Source organism: Acipenser ruthenus, chromosome 9, assembly GCF_902713425.1.
Source record: "Acipenser ruthenus chromosome 9, fAciRut3.2 maternal haplotype, whole genome shotgun sequence".
Classification (NCBI taxonomy): domain Eukaryota; kingdom Metazoa; phylum Chordata; class Actinopteri; order Acipenseriformes; family Acipenseridae; genus Acipenser; species Acipenser ruthenus.
The window spans coordinates 46,844,455-46,869,135 of NC_081197.1; the positions used below are offsets into that span (position 1 = coordinate 46,844,455).

Genomic DNA, 24,681 nt, shown 5'->3' on the forward strand with positions numbered 1-24,681 from the left:
CTCTGCAGCTGATGCATAGTTCACACACCCTAGTCTCTGTAAGTCGCCTTTGATAAAGGTGTCTGCTAAATAAACAAATAATAATAATAATTGTTTAACTTCACGTCCAACATCATTATATTGGGCCTGGATATGTCAAAACCACCCTCCGCAGCAATCAGTAGCAGGAGCATGCAAATAAGATGACATGAATCTATTGTGTAGCCATTTGACCTCTGGATATTTTTAATACTGCATTGACTGTGAATTCCAAAGGTGTTTGTTTTAAGCAAATACTGATTAGTCAGTTTTAGTGTTTTTAACATGCTGTGTCCCACAATCATTTTCACTATAAGTTATCTGATGTATTCTGTGCTAGTAGTCATTCTTCTTTGATGATCCAGTTAGTTTACACGCCCAAATATTTTTCTAGACTTTGGGTATGCTGTTGCAACAACAGCTATGGCCAAAAGTTTTGCATCACCTGGAATTATATATATATATATATATATATATATATATATATATATATATATATATATATATATATATATATATGAACGTAATTTAGATATTTTATTTAACATCACGTAGTTAATGATACTACAAAATGATATTGCAAGTCTACCGGAAGCCATACTAGTAGTACAGTATTTCATGATAGATTTCGAAATGTCACATATTTCGTTAAGTATATGGAAAACTACAACGCGTTATGTAGTGCAATGTGTTAACATAACGTAATTCAGCAGGTTTCATTCAACTTTATGAAGCAAAATGAATTAATTGTCTGGGTGATGCAAAACTTGACTATAGCTGTACCTGCAGCAGTGGAGTTTTGGTTTATTTACATTTTTAAAAGGACAACCCTTTTTGTTGTGTTTTTGTTTTATTTATTTGGTTACTGGACTGGGGAGAGTTATTTTTTATGATATGGGTACTGGTGTTTAATGTTTACAATTATAAAGCAACCTAAGTTATCCACACCTTAATTCCTTCTGGATGAAGAGTGTTAAATACGCACATTGTATCCTGTTACCAATCTACACCCGGTCCGGCCAGCCCCCTTTTTTAGTTGTGTGTTAAATATTAACTATAGCATTTTCTTATCACTAAATCTATATTGACATTGCAAATTACCTACAATAGCAAGTAACGTAGTGTCTTTCGTTAGGTGAAGAAAATCAGGTGTCTGTACCATCTCTTAGAATTCCCGGCTCTTCATATTTTCACCGTTCTTAATTCTAAAACTGTTTACGTTTGAATACTGTTCATATCAGAACTGTGTTGCACAAGATAGAAACCTTTTTTTTGTTAGGCAATTCTTTTATATTTTTTTTCCTGATTGTCATAGTAAACAAATGGTAGGCCTACTAAATGCTGCTATCGTTTAGACTGTATCAAGATTAGCGACAATTGCCGAATAATCGATCATGATGATGGAGGCAAAGGATGGATTGAGGATTAATTTAATCTAAAAAACACACATAGGTAAGTATTTATAATTTAAATGTGTATTGTTCCATTTAAATGTCTACGTTTGATAGTAGTAATAAAAAAAGTTATGTTTAAAATATATTAAATGTTAATTTATGAAATCACAGTGTTTTATTTACAAAATACTGGAACTCGTGTTCAATATAAATATTAGTTTTAGAATTTGCAAATGTTTCATTCACTTGCGAAACCCGTAGAAATCAGAAAGGAAATAAAATATAACTGTCTAAAAACTTCGACATTTTGATAAAATAAGCATCTAAAGTGGCCAGTACTTTTTGAAAAGTTGAGAGGCAATTAAATTTCCATTCTATTAAATTTCAATCTGTCAGACACTTACCGACGGTAAATCAAAAACATCAACCATTATATAACAGTCAAACAGTTTTAAAATGAAATGGAATACAATCTTTTTTTTTTTTTAAATGAAATGAAGTACATTTTAATACAATATCTCAAAGTTTTTCAGGAATAAATAAAAAACAATATTTTTAGAGTGCACTTTTATTTTGAACAAACATCTCACAAAGTAAAACTGTAACATAAATACCCTGATTACAGAATGAAGTCATAGCACATGTTAGTATTAATAAAAAAGTATTAATAAAAAAGAATAAATACATACAATACGGTTGATGTTTTCCACAGATTAATAGCCATCAACCAAAATTAGTCTTTGCCCAATATCTTTATAAGAAACAAAGAAAATAGCAGTTAAATGTTTTAACCTAACAGTTCAATCTTGGAGTGTTGCTCTTGAAATAATTGACTCTGCTGTTCAGAGAGTTTGTACGTTTTCAGATCTTTCCAACTGGCAACACAAAAGTTACGTACAACATTTATAAGAGCTGTATACGACAGAATCAGTCAGAGGTTTGTGAATATGGTGGAAGAGGAGGTTGTTTAAACGCTGTTCAGGTATGGATAGGGCGTTATTTTTTTCACAGTAAAAATGGCTTATTTCACTAAAAAGTGGTATTAAGATAGTACACGACTAAACATACTATGTACTAAAGCAAAAAAAAAATGCTAGTCACATTCAAAACTGATAATTTCTCTTGACTTATTATGCAACAAATGTTCTTAAATATTTAAATGCTTACCTGAAAAAACAGTAAATTGTAGAATATTTAGTTTGGTATGTCCACCTTGTAAAGACATTCTAAAACATAGATACAGGTAAATGTAAAAATAACAACAGATGTGAGATTACCCCTTCTTGTACTGGACAGAGCGATCTTTAGCAGAAATATTTCCGATCTTTGATGCAGCTGGTGTCTTTTTCTTTAAAGCAAACTAGACCAGCTGCCAGGTTAATACATATACTGTAACTGGTAGTGGGGCAGAAAGGCAAACGTGCGCTGTATTTATTTTAAGAGATAAAAATATGTATATTTACACTATTATTTCAAAAGTTGGAATTCACAAGAAAACTGCATTACTCAGCAATGGGTACATTTCAGTGAAAACTGTGATAACTGAAACAAATACAGCCTTAGCCATGGATGATTGTAGGTATGTTTTCAGCTGCCAAAGGCACGAATAATGCGTTCAGCTGTAGCATAAGACATCAGGATAGTTAGGTAGGTTCTTATAATTAGAGCCTTGCTTTTATGTAGTCAAAAAGTGGCTTCAGCTCCCCTGCTATGAACAATTGGTGCAGATAGCAAACACTGACTCACACTAAACAAAAAAGCTAGATTTACAGGAACTCTTCTCACTTGGCTCTTATATTACACTGTCCCCACTGTTAGATTGTAGAAGGTGACATTTTACTCTGGAAAATCTGAGTTACTGTGTGCCAAACTAGGCACTTCTGGAAATAAGCACTGTCAATGATCAATGTAGATGGCTAACATTGTCACACAATATCATTCCAGGAATGTTTTTCACTTGACTCTTTTATTACTATATTTATAAACTATTTAAAATACAAAACAAAAGTCTGGTTTTGATCTCAGTGTAACAAAGTGTATAGCAATACAGGATTACAGGGTGAGTTGTATGCTTAATGTCATCTTGAAATCTGATGGGAATAAAAACAAAAATCTAATTTCTTCTCTGAACTTTTATCAGAAGATGTTTGTGTAAACCAGTGTGAAATCTGAAATAGTTTGAGATATTAGCAGTTGTCGTGGCGAATTTTCAAACTAATACAAGCTCCCCTCACAGGGAGCAACAGCTGTTGTTCTGTGATTTTAGTGTTTTTCATATATCTAGAAAACCGCTTGTCCAGTTGTGACTAAGCTTGTTAAGATTCATCATGATCTGGGGATGTATAGAGACTGCCTATCTGTCTGTCTGTTACCGTGACAGGACAGCGTCAGTGGCCAGGCTGTTAGGACCAGGAAGAGACACAGAAGTTTCAATGCGCTAATGCACTTTTTAATAAACAAATAAACAAAATAAAAACGGTACAAACACTTAACAAAATACGCTTGACAAAATAAAAGGCACAAGGGCCAAAACAAAACGTCTATTTAAAACACTCACTGACATAAACACAGAACAGGACAGCACAGCATGGAACGCGGAACACAGAACACAAAACACGCACCTCCATCTCTAACACCAACATCAATCCTAATCAACCTTTTACAATGCCCATGATCACCCTATTTATACACCTTAATTAATCATTTAGTAATTTATTCAATTCTTGGCTCCAGCCACATTCCCACATGTTTTTGCAGGGAGGATTTTATCTCCCTCCCTGCCGCCCACACATACCACCGTGCCTCAGCAGAGCTTTTGCCCTGCCACACTGCCACATGCACATTTCCATTTTTACTCATATTTAGATACGATCTTATTGGATTTTTATGAAACTTGAAAAGCACATGCTTTTACATCCGTTATGAAGAGTATCTGCATCTGGGGGTTTATATAGAAACCTGTTTGTCTGCCTGTGTGTCAAACGTACATTTGTACATGTCTGCAGAATGGATATAGATCATGACGAACTACCTTGTCATGTTATTGATAGCTCTAGTTTTGATTTTGCAGCACAGAGGGGGAATGAATGCCACTGACATACTGTACTTTTTACCGTGCTTACTTACTATTCCTCCAAAAACTAGACATCTTTTCTTAATTTTTTTGTTGTGAACAAAAGCCCCTACATCAACACCCCAAATTAACCCCGGTCCCCTATCGTTATGTAGTCCTGTTCTGTAGCTGTGTTGGTTTCATTTAAAAAATGGGCATTTGTAATTCCATCCTGTTTACCTATGCAGAGAAATAAAACAAATCTGGTTTGACAGCTTTCAGTAACCAACAACAAGTGGAAACCTATTGTTCCTGTCTTTAACACCTTCCTTTTGCCTTGTCATTAACGCTTTCTTTTTCTTTCAGTCATCAGTATCTTCTGAGAAGGAGACAGATCCTGCTTCCAAGCCCAGATCCACGTGCCTCAAACTTATGTTGATCTAAAAGGGGGCTTGTTTGCAGTGTCTCCATGTAACAACAGATGAGTCAAAATAGCAAGAAATAGCAAGCTGGTGGAGCTAATGGGACTTTACAACTGGTTTTTGCAACTAAAAACATTCTTCAATATTGTGTGTTTGGTGAAGACTTTCAACAACAGCCTGAAGCATATGCCTTTCTCCTCTGGTTTTTGTGTTGGGAACACACACAGCATGAACTCTTACAGCTAATCTTGCAACACTTCTATGTCATGCCCCACCCTGCGGACACTACTAATCTACAATTCGTCAGTTTTTGGTTAGGTACAGTGGGATGGATCTTGGTAGCAGTAGCAGCTGGACTCATGGAGTGGAGAATATGGAACGTGGCGGACCGAACCATCATAACCTCTGGGGTGGCCTGGGTTGGCATTTGGCGGTCTTGTTTCTTCAGTGACCGGCTTGTGTCTCCCGGGTTACGAGTGATGTACTGTCAGCATATCAGCATGTTCGACACCTTTGCCCCGGTGGAGATATATGTCTCTCAGGTTCTCATGGTGCTGGGCATACTCGCCGGAGCTGTCGGAAAAGCTGTTTCTGTTTACACTTTTAGAAACATCTTCTTCGGAATGAATGAGGCCAGATCCCTAAGGATTACTTTTTCATTTGGTGGGGCTCTGTATATTTTCTCTAGTGTGTGTGTTGTAATTTCTGTTGGCTGGAATATGAACTCTGTTTTGAGAAACCACACAATAGACTTCCCAGCCAACTTTTACATGCCCTCTTCTCCCTCGACCCAAGAGGTTGGCTCTGCTATTTATGTTGGAATCTCAGCTGCTATTCTGCTGCTGTTCAGTGGGATTGTGTTTCTCTGCTACACGTTTCCAGAAAGACATGGTCCCAAAATCCATCCAGGGGATAGCTTAGAGTCCATCAGTGTGAGTTCATTTAACACTTCCCACTCCAGATGTACTCCATCTGCAGTTAGCCGTGATGATCAAAGCTCTCATGAACATGCCATGGACAATCCAGCTTTTCAGTCCCATGAGAATATATCAATTTTTTAGGGCAGAATGAGGTCTAGGCACTGCATTTCACTAGTCATGCACTGCACTAGTCATGCAACTAGCATACTATAATGTACTTTTAAAATATACATCAATAATAAATGCTAAACAAAAAACATTCTGGTGGTGTTATAGTTCGGCCCTTGAGTTAATAATATAAGTCTAAATGCCAAAAATCGAGAGCCCTGATTTCATATTTTAAACACTTGTCAGTATACATTGTTTCCTAATCTGTGTTTTTCAGTTGCCATCTGTCCGTTCTCATTAGTTTTGTCAATAAGAAATGGTGTAAGAATTTCGGTCATTCCAGAAAATTAAGACAAGACACACAGAGAGTGTGAGACACTACAGAAATTCAAACACCACCCTGAGCAAATCAAAGCAGCTTATAGTAAAGTTAAGGAGATGTTTCAAGTTCAACTGTCTTCCAGATGTGTTTCTTTGTATTTGTCAAGAATGTATTCCAGTTTTGATGCATCCTTGTTACATATGTAATTGTATGTGTCACTGTATGTTTACAATTTTCAAGAACATTAATGTCTTACTTTATTTGTTAACTTTCATACACATTTCTAGATGTGTATTTCTATTTATAGAATTTTCATGTAATTAAAGGAGTTCAGGAGAGCAGAACATGTGGGCTTTGAAACCTCCTCTGTATGGTATAGCTTTGACATTAAAATTAACTTTTAAAAAATGAATTGCAGAGAAATATATCAAAATAATATGTATAACTTATTGTCACAAAGACGGCCAGAGTGGGTGGCGTCAGACCAGAAAAGGAATACACAGAGAGATGGGGTTTTGGTGAGGCTGAACGCGTGATCGCGTTCAGCATTTAATAAACAGACCAGAAAATAAAAGGTTGGAACAGACAAAAACACTGGACACGGCACTACACGCCAAAATAAATAGACAAACAAAACGGACTACACAGACAAACGGTGCACGGAGACAAACAAACACGGTGAGTGAAAACACTTAACTCTTCTTCTTCTTCTTCTTCTTCTTCTTCTTCTTCTTCTTCTTCTTCTTCTTCTTCTTACCTCCGTCTCCAATCCCGTTCTCCACTCACTGAACACCTAACCCTGAGTGCAAGAAATGTGCGTCTATATATACTATTGTGCTGGGATTCAATTACTAATTAATTATTCACTTGAATCCCAGCACGTGAATTAATTCTGTGCAACCCCGTGCTCACATATTACATTTAACCAGCACGTGAAGTGATTTGTGCTCTCCTCGTGCCTAAATACAAATCTACACTTTTTAAATACACGTGAAACACAGACCCGTTTATATCCCGTGTACCAATCTATACACCGACATTAACACACGCAACATACAACACAGAACACACAAATGCACACAGGGGCGGGGCACTTTGCCACACTTATTTTTGTGAAAGATCAGTAATCTATGCTGTCTTGGATTTGGAATCGCCTTCTGTCAGAACGACTATCTTGCAAATCTTGATTGAAACCAACTTCTGAAAGGCAGATTCTGCATTTACTGTATGTATCATAAAATACATCCCACCATTGCAAATGTTTAAATGACTCTTATAGGATGCAAACTATTAATCAGTGCGTTTTTTTTACCTTTTTTAACCAGACACCTTTAGGGTTATACAGCAATAGGCTTATTTGATTTGATCTGAAGGATTGGCAGTGCTTTGCCAAAAGTCTGCACATTGTTTTTCTGCTAGTCTGCTAGACAGAATTTTGTCCCGGGCCCGGAATGGACAATTTATTTTTTACAGCTGAGAGAAAAAATTAATGCCCTGGGAGGCTGACTTAAAAACTTGTCCCAGACTTGAAACATTTCTGAGGGCAGCACTGGCTATAAGTCCCTGTACTTTGCTTTGAGATTAGGGAACTCGAATCCCAAACTACACTTAATGAAGACCAGTATTTTACACCATTTTTAACAGCATAAAACTGCATAGAAATGAATCACCAAAACTGAAAAAAATTAATAAAATAGGAATTACGAAAGGAATACTCTTTAATCTTCCTTAATATAAGCACAAGCATTAGCCTATGAACAATGCACAGAGAAACATTCAGATTGCCAGGAGACACTTTCTCATTATCATTGATTGATACTGAAAAAAGTATCATTGATTGATACTGAAAAACTGCATAGAAAAGGCAGGAAATGTCATCATACAAATAACCTTTTCGCTTAAAACATGTTAAAAAGGAAATTTGGAAATAAAACTATTTGGAGAAATTTAAAGGGATCGACCCGACCCCCAGCTCCCCAGTAATTCGAGCCCTGACATTTACCTCTTTTGCTGAAGGAAAAGCATATGTTTTTATCAGTGTGTTGTTTTTCTTCTGTTAATTAATAGCTGTGATAAAGTAAAATACTTATAAAATTATATAGGTATCACACATATGCAACAAATAACATTAATCTTAAATATGAGTACTCCGTTGTCTCTATTTTTTCTTAAACTTTGCAGGATAAAATATACTTCTTCTGTAATACATTTAACACAGAAATAAAAATAAGAGGTCACCAAATTAAAAAGAGATTTACCTTGCCTCTAAGGCATTTTTAAACTATTTTTGTATCACATACAGTACTCAATTATCAACGTACATTTTTTAAAATAAATTAACTTGGCACCTGGGGACCTGAAACTATTGTATTTCATTACTGATAAAAACAACATAAAATGCATACTTGAAGAAATACAAAAAATTCTGAAACATGAAAAAAATGTGAAAATAACTAGCTCATAAATTATTTTTATACATTTCTTAGAGGGTTACCTGTGGTGAACTGAAAGTGAATATAGATTTATTTCAATAAAAAATATGTTTCCAAATACATTTGTTATATATTACAGCCCCACCTATTGTTTTGATGCACAAACCATGACAAACTTCAGTGCACTGCGTTGTAAACATGACAGCGTTGATTTCAGCAATTGTCGCCTATAGCTACATATGAAGCAGTCGTTTGCACGCAGATTTACAAATATCATGGATGAAGAGAATAATTCCAACACAATACAATGGAACCTGTATGAGCTGTTATTGTTAGACTGCAGTAGTCTAACCTCTTCGGGCAGCGAAAGCGATGATTCAGACGAGGATAGCCGCCAGTTAGTTTTAGCAGCATGGATAAACCCACCAGCAATTTTCTGTGATTGGTTGTAAATATGAACGTTGACTGTTCAGTAATTCTCCAGATTTGCACGGCACTGTTTTAATGCTACTGGTCGTTCAACCTTCCCTTCAGTCACATCAAATGTCATTATACTGTAATAAGTTAGATATGGTAGTAGCACAGCAGCCTGCATGAAAATACAATATTCTGTTACCGGCGCGACGATGCTCTGTGTTCCAAAAGTGGGACTGTCCCGTCCAAAACAGGACGTCTGGTCACCTTACATTATCGCCCCCTGCCCTTCCTTCGGTCACATGCCTGCCCGCAGTTGTGTTTGCCAGGAGAAGGGAGCTGATGATGTGCGCAGACTGGCCATGGCAGGCACATGATGGGGAGTGTTCCTTTGTTGAGTACTTAGCGTTGTTACAGAGTCAAAGGGTTAATTGTTGCCAAATGCAGTACAGTAGCGCAAATGGAGCAGCGCTTTACTTCCACTTAGATCAGCATTGTGCTTGTGGGTGATGTCTAGCAACAAAGGGCCTTGTTCAAAAGGGTAATCTCTTTTGTCTCTCGAGAATTCATTCAGAATATCAGATCTGACTCTATCCCTTATTCATGGAGGAAAAGGCTTGTGAGGTCCCCCAGCGTGATGACAGAATATTTGACTATGACAGCACGACAAACGGGGTCATGCCTAGATGGTATATGTTAGCAATAAAACACAACAGGGTGTGCAGTAGTTATGGAATTACTGCACACTCTGGGTGTGGGAGGCGAAGCCAAGCGCAGTAGTGCAAATATTCCTGCACTGTCATGTGATTGCTAAGAACCAATCACAGTGCTTAATTTGTCAATGACATTTTACAATTCAACATTAAGGTAAAGCTTCAAGAAGAAAGTACCCAATATATTCCACAATTTAGAATGTCAAACTGTGCCTGCTTAAATGACACTTTTACATCTGCCACTTGGGCCCAGATGAAAGCTGTTGAATTGTCAGTCTTAGCTCAGAGTAGGGCCGGATTAACGCATAGGCAAACTAAGCATGTGCCAAAGGCCTGAATTCAAGGGGGCCCAAAACGGTTATTTTATTTATTTATTTATTTATTTGTTTATTTATTTTTTACATAATACAGGATAAACTGGAAAAAACTTCACTCACTGACATATGAACCGAGACATGTATCTTAAAATCAAATTGTTCTGACAGGTGTTCGGCAGATTTCTGTTTGTTTGTTTTAAAACACATTTGCATTTTATTACATGTAAATACTGTTCAGAAGCATCAGGCGTTCGCGTCCAGCGTTCTTTGAAAAAATGCAGCTGTGTCGGCGAGGAATCATCAAGGGTAGAGAATTCTATAGGTTACAGAAATCTACCATATGTAACACGTGAACTTGGCGATCAAAAGAGCATTTTATTTGACTACACAACAATGTACAGTTATGTTTTGTTTTTACTATTTATTTATCGTGGCGCTACCGTTATTGAACAAATGTTTGAGCACCCTATAACCTTTTTTCAACTTCATATGGTGTTCCTTATTTGTTTGAACTTGCCTTCCCATATGGAAAAAATATATACAAACCACACAAACTTCTTCTGTGTTATGTATGTATAATATATTTAACATATATGTTGTGAATTTAACACACGTATAAACATTGTTACATACAAGGACAAATTCAATATTTCATTTCTAAAGAACTGATTGGCCCAAATTTGTACGTGCAGTAAAAATAGTACGTGTACAATACAGTGGGGCATTGTGTTATAAAATAAAACTGTTACTTAATACCCACGGACACAACCTTTTAACGATGTTGCTGGAATGTTGCAATTTAATTATGTTAATGCTATAAGGTTGTATGTTAGTGGCTTCTCCATGATTGCATTTGAAGTATTTGAAGATGTTAGTGATGTTACATAATAAACGCTGGGTCTCAATATTCGGCGGGGCTTCTGGCAAATATTGTAAAGAGACAACCCCAGCGCTAAACTAAATAAAAGTATTATTATTATTATTATTATTATTATTATTATTATTATTATTATTATTATTATTATTATTATTATAAACGATTGTGATGACCCTTATTATTTTTTACAGTAAAGCAGGAGACTAAGAGATAGCAATTAATAACAAATGTATTATACGTAATAATAAACACGGTCCCTGTCACAAATGTCAAACCTCAATGAGACGGCTGCACTCAGCAAATGTATGCTTGCAGCGCAGAAGAAAATCTCGCGCCGCCATATTTGCAACATTCCTGATTTCAAATTGATGTCTCCTTGTCTAAATGATACACCAAAGGTTATTGACTACTGTGCCAATTACGTTGTGCATAAGAAGCGATTACAAGCGAATACGTTGTCATGACAAGCGCGTAATTTAAAATGACTATCCACAACGTAGTAAATACGTAGCTCGTGTCATTTTTTTTAGAACACGTACCAATTAAAATTGGTACACGTAGTCATTTCTGTGCTCTGATTGGTCCAAATGAGTACGTGTAGAGAATATTTGAAACGTGTACTAGACAATGTGTTTTTGACCCAGATGGCCTTGTATACATTACTACATGTAGTAATGTATTTAAAAAGTGTACTAACAACACACGTTTCTGACCCAGATGGCCTTCCATATCGTAGGACAGCATGTGTTCGTCTTCGCCGCTCCCGAGTCAGCGCGGGGGTGGGAGCGGTGAGCTGAGCCTAAAAATAATTGGATATGCCAAATTGGGAGAAAATAATCAAATAATTGGCGATTACTAAAAAACAAAAATAAATAAAAATAAAGTTAATTAATGATCAACAAAATACGTTAAAAAATGATCTAAAGCTGGTACATTTGTATCTCAGAGAAACTGGAGAGGAACGGGAAATTAAAACAAGGTAAAGGCAATCATCCAAATAAAACTGAAGCACTAACTGATAACGACATAGAACGTCTGTACAGCACTGAAACACTACGTTTTAAAAAATAAAAAAAAAACCAGCTGTACTGCTGAACCTCGTCTTCTTTAATATTAGCATCACAAGCGTTTCCATGTATTATACAAAATAACAGATGGGCCTCTTCAGTGAGTTACAGGAAAAGAATTCCATCTCGAGTTTCTGTCACAGAAACCCTAGATGGAATTCTTTTCCTGTAACTCACTGAAGCATATATATATATATATATATATATATATATATATATATATATATATATATATATATATATATATGTACATGTAGTCATTTCTGTGCTCTGATTGGTCCAAATGAGTACGTGTAGCAAATATTTATATATACTGTATAAAGGTAAATAGCACTTGCATGAATTGCAGTAATTTCTTTTAAGAGACCTATGTTAGCGTGACTGATACTCCTACTAAACAAATAATTCAGAATGACTAAGCAAATTAAAACTGAGGTTTATTTATAGTATGCGTATGCATATTACAGAATTCTCATTCATATATATATATATATATATATATATATATATATATATATATATATATATATATATATACAGTGGTAACACATTTCAAAGGAATGATATCTGAATATGTGATATTTTCTAGGGATTTTCTATATGTAACTTCTAAATACATTTAATAGAAATAGAAGTTATTCATTAATTTGGACTTTGGACTTAGCAGGCATTATTTTAGTGTGTAAGTAGCTTTGATGGATTCATTCTATGAACCTTCTTTGAAGAGAAAGGGAGTGCAGGGCAGGTATATTGTTGATTAACAAATCCACAGTTTGTGCTCCGATTCCACGGAAACATGTTATTACGCAACAAATATTGTCAACAGTTAGCCTAGTTCATTGTAGTACCTTTCAAACGTAACGCTTAGAAAAGGGCTTGTGATTTCATATAGCTTTTGCATTTCTTTCATTTAACCGAAAACCAATCGCTGGCAATAATATTTAGGTCTTCATCTGTTTTAGGTTCAGCAAAACGATCAATAACTTTACTCTGTTCCTGGTTCACTTTCCTTTGTCTTTTGCATTTTTATTTTTTATAATGCCACATTCATGTTCTACATCTAAAACATCCTCGCTACTATCTTCACTTACAATAGACTTTTGTCTGTGTAAGTGGGATTTCAAACTCAAACACATGACAGCATTCTCACAATATGAGAGAACTAAGTGTAATAAAAGAGCAAAAACCAAATCCAATTACCAAATTAACAATCATTTTAATCATATTATCAAACAAGTATTAGTTAGGAAACTCAAAGTGTTGAATCGGTAAGAAAATAAGCCACGTGAATTATTTTTGCTGATTCAAAACATTGTTTATCCCTTACTGAAATTGTATTACCATTTTGTGCCCCCCTGTTACTGTTAAAAACTTGTGCAATGGAATTAAAGATTGTTAAGAGTGGCAGAATAGTAAAGCTTGTGAAAGATGGGAAATGTTGTTTCTTCAGCCTAACAATTATGCAGTAATGCCTAAAACAACATTTAGAAATGTATGCAGGCAATTTGATAGCAGCTATGGCAGCTAAGCTATCATTTCATTTAAAACTTATATTTAACTTACATTATGGATTGACTCACAGTATTGATCAGCAAATAGTATTGTAGGTGTTTGTTTTTAAAGATGGTTCCACCTACTTTGTTATAATTCTATAAACCAAAGTAAACCTCATAATGAATGAAGGAGGCTTACTGAACAAACACAGTTTAATGCTATGTCATTGCTATGTCAATGCAATGTTTCATTTTCCAATTATCCAGGATATGGAGTACTGTACACCACAAGCTGATAAGAAGATTTCCCCCTACGCTTGGCAAATATATCTAGTAAAGCACTTGAATTCAAAATGATATCCTGTATTATGTAATTTTAATATTAAAAATACATTTAAATATACTTATTTTTACATTAAAAAGTCTCACTTGGTTTTTATTTCACCCATATAACCCACCATTTTGACCTCTTTAATTAACATCATCTTTTCTTAGTATTCATGGCTACTTTCTTACTGGCTCTTTCATTCTTAGCAGTGAGGGACAATGGTTCTGGCTACAGTCAGGCATGGTGAATCCCCTCACAGTTCAGTGAATGCACCTCAATCCTCATCTTAACATTTCCTGGCAGACCTGAGCCTTTCTTAGACAGAGGCTGCCATTTGGCTCAAATTGTGGGATTGTTTTGTGAAGTGTACTAAACCAGTTTCACCATGGTGTGCTCACAGAGTATATAAATCAGAGTTACAACAAGAAAAAAACAAATCTTTGGGCTAGATTCTCAGAAGTATTTACACTAAATCTTAATTAAAAACACTAATTAAAATGAACAAGAAACAGCCACTTACAGTTAGCTATGTTGGGTACATTTTCCTTTGTAGAGGTGCATAGGACCATTTGGAGTAAATTGCTTTGAGAATCAAGCACCTTGACTGTAAAAGTGATACATTTGGACCAACATATAATTAAACGTCAGACTCAAATGGTATACTTTGAACAAACAAGATCTTCTTAAAAGATCCAGATTGGTTAAGTCTACATGTACATTTGCATACATTGCCTGAGTTGCTCACTCAAAAGCTAAACCTTGCTGTACTCAGCACAACCTGCAACTTCCTCATCTACCTCATGACTTGGTTGCTAGGAAACTTTAGAATAAGGCCTGTTTACAGTTCAGCTCATGAGAATTATTTGCCTTCCCAGGTCTTCCAACAATTACAGAGTCTACAGAAAAAGAAAATATTAAAATGTGTTATCTCTTTTAAAGTATTGATTATAGAAATCGTATATTTTTACATTTCAAAATAGTTTATTATATTAAGCCAATTGTTCATATTTTCAGAATAAAAAATGGTAGTTTAAAACACGATTCTGCCAGTACCGTTAGGGGCCATAAAGGGAAATGTAAGTCTTGGTACAGTAATTACAGTATGCTACAAAGAAGGTATTGTATGTCATAACATACAAAGTGGGGGACAGAGGGGGGGGGGTGATTCTGGGACATCAAAGTCACCGTCTAGCCCTCTTAAGGTGTCATGGGCTAGTCCACGAAACAACAAGGATGGAAGGTGCCCCCTTGAAGACCCCAGAGATGTACCCTACTCAGCTCAATCCAGACGGTTGTCATGCTGAGGCGCTGGGGAGACCGCACTGTGGTTGATCCCTGGAGCCAGCATCGCAGCTGTGTGTGTGCTGATACGCCAGGGAGGCAAAATAAGCTGATCCCTGTAGCCAGCATTACACTTTAGCCATCAACACCAGGCAGAAGGATATCTACATCATCAGATGGAAGGAAATGCAAATGGATGGAAATGCAGATGGGTCACATTAGTTTACTGTAAAGCTATGTCTTAGTTGGTGCTTATCTTGGCAAGAGCCGAGTCTAAAATCAGCATGAAGTTTTAACATCTACTCTCATGTAATGGAAATCAGGGATATTTTAAGAAACTGAATTGTGTACGTGCTTATACTCGACACACCTAACTGCTGGAGAGAGCAACCACTTCTTTATAACCTGATCTGAACTTGTATCTTGAGACCTCCATTTTCTAATGTTTTAGGCGTCTGATTTTCGAAGTTTAAAATCCTGGGAGAATGCTTCTTTGACTGAATTTATTTTACCCATTATTTGTGATAGCTGGCATTACCTTTGTTAATACGTCTCTAGCATCTTCTTATCATTTAACAGTTTATTCCATTCCCTTGGGAGGATCAGGTCTAAAGGTGATGCAGCTTTCAGACAACCATCGTGAGTGAGTTTTTGAAAAGGTCTCTTACACAGTACCAGAATTGTGGTGAAAAACTTGCAATATAGTTTGAGCAAGATCTTAAACCCATGTAAAACCAGGCACATTTCTGGGAGCTTTTCAAGGAACTTGTAGTGGAGATTTTCACGCAATTTTAACTAAATATTTCAAATCATGATTGTTTTGATATTGTGGCCTGGACTGTTTGCATGACGACAAATGCTGCCTACAACAACTTGCTTTGTAAGTTGTGTTATGTGCTTCAGAGTGAGAAGAGGATGATAAATATGAAGTCAAATATTATGTAAATCCCCATAGTATGTTTTGAAAACCAGGCTCTAGTCTTATGTCTAAACTATATATAATTCTTATAGTGATTGCCTTTCATTAAAAATAGGCAGAACATGGGTTATGTACAAGTTATCATTACAGACCAGCTAAAAAAACAAACAAAAAACAGCTTTCAAATTGAATGCAAAGAAGACATCACTTAAATGGTTACACTGGAGAATATGATACATAAATATGACGAACAGGGAACAAAAGTGGTATTTTGTATGAACTTTAATGCACTCTTCTCAACTTACATTGGTTTATAGTCCAAATTGGACCTTTGAACACATATGCTGTATATTGTATATTTCATCACATATATTGTATATTGTAATGTGAGTGATAATAGATTGTTCAGTTCAATTTAACTAATATGATTGAAAGATTAGCATATGATGAAATAATTCATTGTATGGGACAACAGAAGAATCTTTCAGAATACGACATGGGCATAGAATATGGCAAAGCGCAAGGCACAGTCTTTAAAAGATTTGAGGAAAAAGAAAAATGTTGATCAGAGCCTTCAGATCAACATGACCTTAACGGCCAGATCATTTTGCAAGCAGTTGAAATATTTTTCACTCCCTGATTCTTACGTAACTATAAGAGAGCACACGCAGCACCCTGTTCTCCTGAACATTCTTTTCAAGACATGTTATTCATTAAAACATTAATTAAACACAGCTTAGCTCAGCAACCATCAGGGATGTCAGTATGGATTTTTTCAAACTTTTTCCAACAGACTAGTTCTGCATCACCTTGAATTAAAAAAAAAAAGTACTTTTCCTAGCAAGCCACTATGTTAAGTATATAACAGAATGAGTCTTAACCACTACACATTTCTAAAAATGTACTGGAAAATTATACAGCTTGATTGTACCTACTGGGTAAATGTGCTGTTTAAATGAAAGCACCAAACACATCATGCCTTCACATTGTTTGCTTGACGTTTTTTTTTTTTTTTCCAAGCACGTCTTTTAACTATTCTTTATATATATATATATATATATATATATATAGTCAATGTCTTGATATGCTGGAAAATGTCCAGAATATTAACACATAACCTACTTATACCTAAAAATAGACTTAAATACTGATCAGTATTAGCAAATATTAATGGAAGTGCAGTGCAACACAGGGCTAATTTTATCAGATGAAAAGAGATGCGTTGTCAAGATGAATTAAATATGGTTAAAAGTGTTCATTAAATGCTATTTAACGTCACAAGGTTGGAATTCAATTTTAATTATGTGGCCGGTATCTTTTTAGTGACATTAAAATAATATCGGATGAATAACCAAACACTTTGGTAGAGATTATTGATGTTTTTTGACAATTTGTCACACAGTAATTGTAATTAACTTTATCACACTTTTGTTTGATAGTACTTTGAAGTCAACCCTAGGATAGTAGTGCTATAATTGAAATATAATCCCAGTAGGCATTTGCTTTAAACAATTCAGCTTTGCTAGACTATTTATGAAATGCATTGCTCTGTGTCTCATTTTGACATTTTCCATGTAAAACAGCACACAAATAAGGAATCCTGTTGTGATTATAAATAAACACATTATCCAGATTGAATGTACAAAATCGTAATGTTTCCAAGGTAAAAAAAAGAAGAAAATATAGCAAGCCTGCATGCAGATTCCAATTTTAAAACCCAAATAAAGCTGCTTATATCCCTTAATCAGTTTGGCATCAAATATAACTAAAAGTATTTATTGATAATAATACAGGTGTTGTCATAGTGATAACACTACAGGGCTTTATTAAGACAAGCAAGTGAACTCTTAGAAGAAAGAGCTGTGTTTTGTATTGAGGCATACTTGAACTCCTCTCAAGAACCAGTAAACCAGTTTTTGCCTGTTACACATACGCCATCCTGGTCTGGGATGTGTTGTTCAAGGCCTGCATTTCCAGACTTGTCGGAGCTTTACTGTCCGATTCTTCTTCATAGCAGAAGTGAGAGGAAGCAAGGACGATCCCTCCGACAACGTGGAGGAATCCAGCAGTCCATCCACAGAACAGGGCTTCCCCAAACTCCCACCTGGGAACAATATCAGGAACCGTGTCATCCCAGAACTTGAGCACCGTCAGGTGAGCCATGTAGGACACTGGCACCAGACAAATGATGCCAGCGAGAAAAGAGAATGCACCTCCCAACACTCTCAGGACCCTCTTTGTCCGCTCACCACCCCGGCCATTGCAGCAGTTCACGTAGGTGAGCCCAGGTATGGGGACCAGTAGACCCAGGAGCCCAGTAGCCACTGCCACACACATGAGGATCCGAGCCAGCCTGATATCCCCAGGCAGGCCAAGCATGCTATCATAAGGTCTGCATTCAATTCCACCCAAATCTTGAACAACACAGGTCTGCCATAGACCGAGCTGGTAGCTTTCTGTCTGCAGCAGCTCCGTGGAGAGTGTCAACCACTGGGGTAAAATAGTGGTGGTCAGCGTGCAAACCCAAGCCCCCACACAGAGAAACAGTCCCAGCAGCTCTGCAACACACAGCCCTGGCTCCATTTTGCTTGAGCTACTTCTTCTGTGAGGCTGGTTGTTAATTATGCTGTATCAGTACCCTGCAGCTGAGCAGCTTCTGTTTCGGTATAAATCTTAAAGTATACAGGTCAATTAGTACTAACAACTTCTGCTTGGTTGAGAGCACTTCTTTAAAATCGACTGCCTCTCGGGGGAAAAAAAAAAACTAAGAGTGAAAGAGACTTCAGCTCCTTGACATCTGCCCTCCCTTCTTCTGCTGCTTCTGACCAGGAGAAAACAAGTTGCAGAGACTCATGCCAGTGCCCAAACAGTCAGCCACACAGGATATTATTAAAAAGCTGATTTTTGCAATTTCCGAGCAGAGGGCTGTCTTATTATGTCCTGCCTTTTGATTTCTTTCACATTATGACGGGTTGTTCATGAGACAGAGCTTACTCAGTCCAGGGTATGGTAAACACAATGAGAAGGGATGGGAAAGTAACAAGTTCAAGGTCATCTTCACTATCATTATATAAACTGCTGGCAGGTAACTGCTTCTTACAGGTTGGGTTTGCCAGATATGCAATGTGCATCATTTCTTGAGAGTTCCAAACAGTACTTCCTAGAGGACAAATACATCAACTTCACTTTTGTTGCTGACTCTGTAAAAAAAAACACATGCAAAATAAATATAAAATAAAACTTACAATAATATGCAATGGCAATATATATCCCTGACCACATTCCAGCACCTCCTTAAGACTCACCTCTTCAAACAGCACCTGTAGAACTCCTCTGTTTGTATCCTGGGACACTATCACCCTTCATTTAAATGTGCTTTATTTTGCGCTTATCTGCCCCCTATTTTACTGCATTTAATCCTGTACTTCAGAATACTGTAATCTGAACAAAAGTTATTGTATTTCTTGCTCTTATTGTATTACTTGTATTGTAACACTTGAAATGTATTTGCTTACGATTGTAAGTCGCCCTGGATAAGGATGTCTGCTAAGAAATAAATTTTATATATATACCCTTTTATCTTATTTCTAGATAAGGTGGCGTAGTGGTTAGCGCTGCTGCCTCACAGCGCCAGGGTCCAAGGTTCGCATCCGGCCTAGGGTACTGTCTGTGTGGAGTTTGTATGTTCGCGTGGGTTTTCTCCGGGTACTCCGGTTTCCTCCCACAGTCCAAAGACATGCTGTCCAGGTTGATTGGCCACTCTAAACTGCCCTCTGTGTGAGTGTGTGAGTGAGTGTGTGTGTGTGGTGCCCTGCGATGGACTGGCGTCCCGTCCAGGGTGTAGTCTCGACTTGCGCCCTGTGTATGCCGGGTTAGGCTCCGGCTCACTGCGACCCTGTAAAGGAGTAAGCGGTTAATGATAATGGATGGATGGATGGACCTCCTGAATGAATAAACATATAGTCAGGTGTAAGAGAATGAAACCTAGGCTAATTGTTAATAATAACAGTTATCAGGTAATCCCTTTTTAAAAAAATAAAGCTTGCCCACTCGATGTCAGTAGAAAAAATTATTTAATAAGAATAAAACATTCAATTCAAACATAACTGCTTTTCGATGTATTTTTTCCAGTACTGAATAGAGCAAAATACAGCTAAGTAGGCAGCTGTCCTTTCCAGTAAAATCTGTAGAGCTAGTACTGTACAAAAAAATTATGTGGTTTTTTTAACAATAGTGTTTGACAGGGAGAATTTTATTGATTTCCACTACAAGTCCAATAGGTATGGTATGTACATTATATTATGTTTAAGTTCTAATTAAATAAAGAAATCCCTGAGTGCCACAGCTCCCTTTGTTTTAATGGATACAGTTCATTTCATTATTAGGATCCTCGGCGAGAGACAGAGCCCTTTATTGTTGCATTCTGATTAAGACTGCATTCATTGGAAGAGGGATTGTGGGTAAGGGGCATGTTGATATACATTTTCAAAGGCAAAAATGGTCCTTCAGATCGTTCGATCTCCTACACAAAACTGCTACTTGCTCAGCTGACCCACAAAAGGGCCATAGTCCCCTTTGTTTGTCCCTCTGGATGTCTGTCCCGCAGCAGTGGTCATGTGTCCAAGACCAAGTGAGCCCAAGGGAAAACGTTACAGAAGTATTTAGCAGGCATCTCTTAAGCAACAGGACCTCTACATCACTCTCAGTCATTGTGGGGCACATTCTGATGAAGAAGAGCTACTGACATGGTGGCACCATCTTAAAATTGGCACAGGGCCTCTTGGGAAACAAAAGCCCAAATGGCTGTACTGTATAAGAGGGCCGGAATGAAACACACAAAATAAAAGAAGTTCTTCAGCATCTCCCGTCTTTTACAGGAGACTGGTAAAGTATCATCCTTCAAAATTCTGTTTAATTAACACCTTAGTCATTTAAGTTGCAGTGTCCTGTGGTAATATACTATTATATTCTAAAATAAAATATGATTATTCTGTTATTGCATTCTTACATAGTTTAGTCTTAGCCTACCATAAGAAAGCATACAGTTTAATGGAACTTCTAACATTTCTTATTTACCCATCTTAGAGGATTTGATTTTTTTTTTTTTAATGAGATTTGGCCGTGTTATTGTTGCAGTTATATAAAGAATTGTTGTGCATGCCATACGATGCAATGTAAGGTGTGTTACACTGTTTATCAAACCAAAGCAGACTGGACCCCCCCACAACCCACCCCCTTTTGGTTGTACCACTTTTTAGCACACACTGAAGCTTATGACAAAAAAAAGATATACATTGGCACATAATTATATAAAAAAGACTTCACTGTGGTTTCATGATGGTATGTGGTAGACTTAAAATATAAATCTTTATTTAAAGATTATTATATAAAAAGTCTTAAGAGGAGATCCACGATGCCTGGACAAAATCCTCACGTGACTCACCCACTTGAGGCAAGTGCACAGTCCTCACCTGAACAACCCCTATTCATTTCTGGGACAATCTCAAGCAATAACAATTGTGCCAAATACTGCCAAATTGTGTGATGTTTTTTTCATCTTTGCATATGGTATGTTTAGTGTGTACTGTGTGAGATTGTGGGAGAGGGGATATCTATATATATATATATATGGGAGTCATTCTGTAATTGCAATGATCTTGCCACTATTCAGTTTTTTCTACACTTTATGCATTTATGACGATACAGAAGCTGATAATGCACTGTACAATAATCATTTTATAAAAGTACATTATTTAACAGCCTACACTTTAACATTACTAATTTCTGTATAATTACATGGTGTGCTTTTTCTTGCCACATTTGCGTGAGGTGAAAAATGTTATTTTAAATCAGCTTGCGATTGAAGAGTTGGCTGCCCTGAAGCTTCCCTATCTTCAGTTGATTATATAGTGGTTCAGAGCTGAGCAGTGCTGGTTCATCGAGGATTTGAACTCACATGCAAAGGCAACAAGTTTTTACACCTAACAGCACTTGTAATCCAGGAACCTCAAGATTTGTCCAGGCTTGTATGTTTTGAAGCTCTCAGTACTGTGGTTTCATATCTGTGCCGTGTGTTACTGTATTAGGGCTATTGAACTTTTTCAATTGTGATTAAACTTGATATTAACTTTATTTAACAAGTTATTGAAAGTAGCAGATTGTGGGATATATGGAGGTGTCTCTCTGTTTGTACATCTGTCCTTTTGTATGTCCCAAATACATTTTACATTTATCTTGAGAATCTAGATAAATGTAAAATTTTGATGAAACTTGGTGTACACATTCTTTAGCATAAGTTATTGACAGTAACACAATATGGGGACATATGAAGTTGCATGTACATCTGTGCATATGTCACACTATCTTGGGAATTACTGTTTAGAAAACTGTACATTGCCATTTCATATTAGATGCTACTTTATACATGATGTTGCTATATGTCACGGTCATTTTTTTCATTATACTCAATTTTCTCATTTCAAATTTACAGCTTTATGCTTGTTAGCACTAGTAATATTATCAGCGGCCCCCCTTTATTTTGTTGAAGGTCTTTTGGAGCTTGTTTGAAATGTTTTTGAAAGCATTAGTTAGAACTGGGCAGTGTACAGAAGCTCACTTTGCTTCTGCCTGTGCTGTTATTCTGTGGATACCCAGAATCCTTACCACAGTAGAGGAGGTAGCGACCCTGGTCTTCCGGTGCAGGTGCTTCCTGCTGTGCTAAAAGAACCAGGTTCCATAAGCAAAGCTAACAGGCACCTCTTTACAGCACTCAACTCCCTTCTACATTCTGTCTTTGTGAGCAAGCACACGCTTGTACACCTACTCAACCCAGGCCGGCTAAAGTGGCTGAAGTTAACAAAATAAGTTCATAAATCTACAGTAGGTCTTGAATCTGCTATTTTGAAATAAATACATGCTGTATCAGACATGTATTTTCAATTTAAATACATGTAACTCGTATTTTGACTCAGCAGTGTCTTCTGGGTTAAAGCATGTGACTCTGAAAGTATGTCAGTCAAGAAAGGAAGAAGCTGGTTTGTTAATGACTGCAAAGAAGGCATTGAAAGGGTGGGGAAATGATCAGGAGCCATTAATGACCTTGCAATTTACATACCATCCATTATGCTGTTTAGTTCAGGCAGAGGCCCTGGTAAACACTAGCTTGAAGGTATGGAAGGTATTGTTTGAATTCTGACAGAAGTTCATACAAGTCCAGTTCAGTTTGATACTGTGCCAACATTCTGTAAGAGAGTCCCAAATTAGTTAAATATGTTTTGCTCAGAGTATGTAATTAAGAAAATGGGTTTTCAAGGTGGTTTACACATGGAAGACAACAGCAGCACTATTAAACAGGAATAATAACGTATGCATTTGGTGCCACCTGATGGATGCTGTTGTGATAGCAGCATTTAAAGTCTTAGGAAAATACAAGTTGTTTTAAAGCACTCAATGTTTGAATGTGTATTGGTAAAAAAACATAATCCCTGCAGCGAGTCGTTGTATATGAAGGTTTTCACTTTTTTTTAGGGTACAGCAAACATTAAGAAAGTGGGGAAATACTGCTTTTTATTGTAAAAAGAAGTTTACACACCAAGTTTATTCAATACAGAATTGCTTTTGTCTTTCCAGTTGTTTCAAAACAGGCCCAAAGCAATCCGAAGGGTTTATTCAAGTTACTAGTTTTGTAACATTCAATGTTTCATTTTCCATTCTCAAAAAATATTAAGCAAATTACTTTTTGGTGTAAAGACCTTGATATATCTCGATTGGTCAATACAATTAATTATAAAACCTTTTAATGCTTGTATTTCATTAGGCTTCACGTATTTGTGGATCACCGCCAGCCTCATGAGCTTTACACGTCAAGCCTGCCTGCCTTCCTGGAATGCTGTGTGAATGACGACCACTGCTGAATTGAAAACGCTACAGAAAAGCACTCGTGGGCTAGATATTCACAGTGTGACTTTATTTAAAAACAAATAGGGTGGGACAGTAGAACTCTGATTAACTTTAATACAGTAAGAAAGCATTGGAATCTCTTCTGTTTAGAAGATGCGACTATAATGGACTTGATCCTAATTTGAAGACCTGTCTAATAATTGTATGTTTCTATTGAATCATAACTGTGTGTGAATTTTAGGTGTAAAAATGTACACATGTCAATTTTAAACCATTGAATACTATTAATCAATAATATATATATATATATATATATATATATATATATATATATATATATATATATATATATTATATTCTAGTTAATAAGATCATTACTGATTTAAACTAATTTGATTGAACCAAAAAAATCAATATTGATTTGAGACAATTATTATATATTACTTTGAATATTTCATAAACCAATGTTTTATTCATAGCAGACAATATTTGTTTTACGAAATCTAAAACAAAATCAACATGACATTGACACACAGTGCTGCACTTCACTTTGAACCTGCAAATGACATGCTGCCATCTTCTCCATGAATCTGAAATTGACATACAGTACGCACTTGAGAACAATGCTTTACAGCAAACAAGACTAGATGAATTTTTATGTAACCCTGTGTCAGGACAGGCGTGTGGCTGTCTTTAACAGGTTCA

At 36.4% G+C, this 24,681-nt stretch overlaps 2 protein-coding genes across 2 annotated transcripts; one reads left to right on the forward strand and one right to left on the reverse strand.

Moving 5' to 3' along the window:
- Positions 1–1,238: 1,238 nt before the first annotated feature.
- On the forward strand, positions 1,239–6,581 carry LOC117405788 (claudin-34-like). The gene is made up of 2 exons (XM_059030555.1): positions 1,239–1,470; positions 4,831–6,581. The coding sequence occupies exon 2, from the start codon at positions 5,153–5,155 to the stop codon at positions 5,945–5,947; it is 795 nt and encodes a 264-aa protein (XP_058886538.1). The 5' UTR covers positions 1,239–1,470; positions 4,831–5,152; the 3' UTR covers positions 5,948–6,581.
- A 10,604-nt stretch (positions 6,582–17,185) lies between these two features.
- LOC117405787 (putative claudin-24) lies at positions 17,186–18,811 on the reverse strand. Its single transcript, XM_034009164.3, has one exon. It carries the CDS (start codon positions 18,658–18,660, stop codon positions 18,001–18,003), a length of 660 nt encoding a protein of 219 aa, XP_033865055.2. The 5' UTR covers positions 18,661–18,811; the 3' UTR covers positions 17,186–18,000.
- Between the last annotated feature and the right edge of the window lie 5,870 nt (positions 18,812–24,681).

Excerpts from the sequence above, each read along its gene's own strand:
- LOC117405788 (XM_059030555.1), top strand. The coding sequence starts at position 5,153 with ATGCCCCACCCTGCGGACACTACTAATCTACAATTCGTCAGTTTTTGG.
- LOC117405787 (XM_034009164.3), bottom strand. The coding sequence starts at position 18,660 with ATGGAGCCAGGGCTGTGTGTTGCAGAGCTGCTGGGACTGTTTCTCTGT.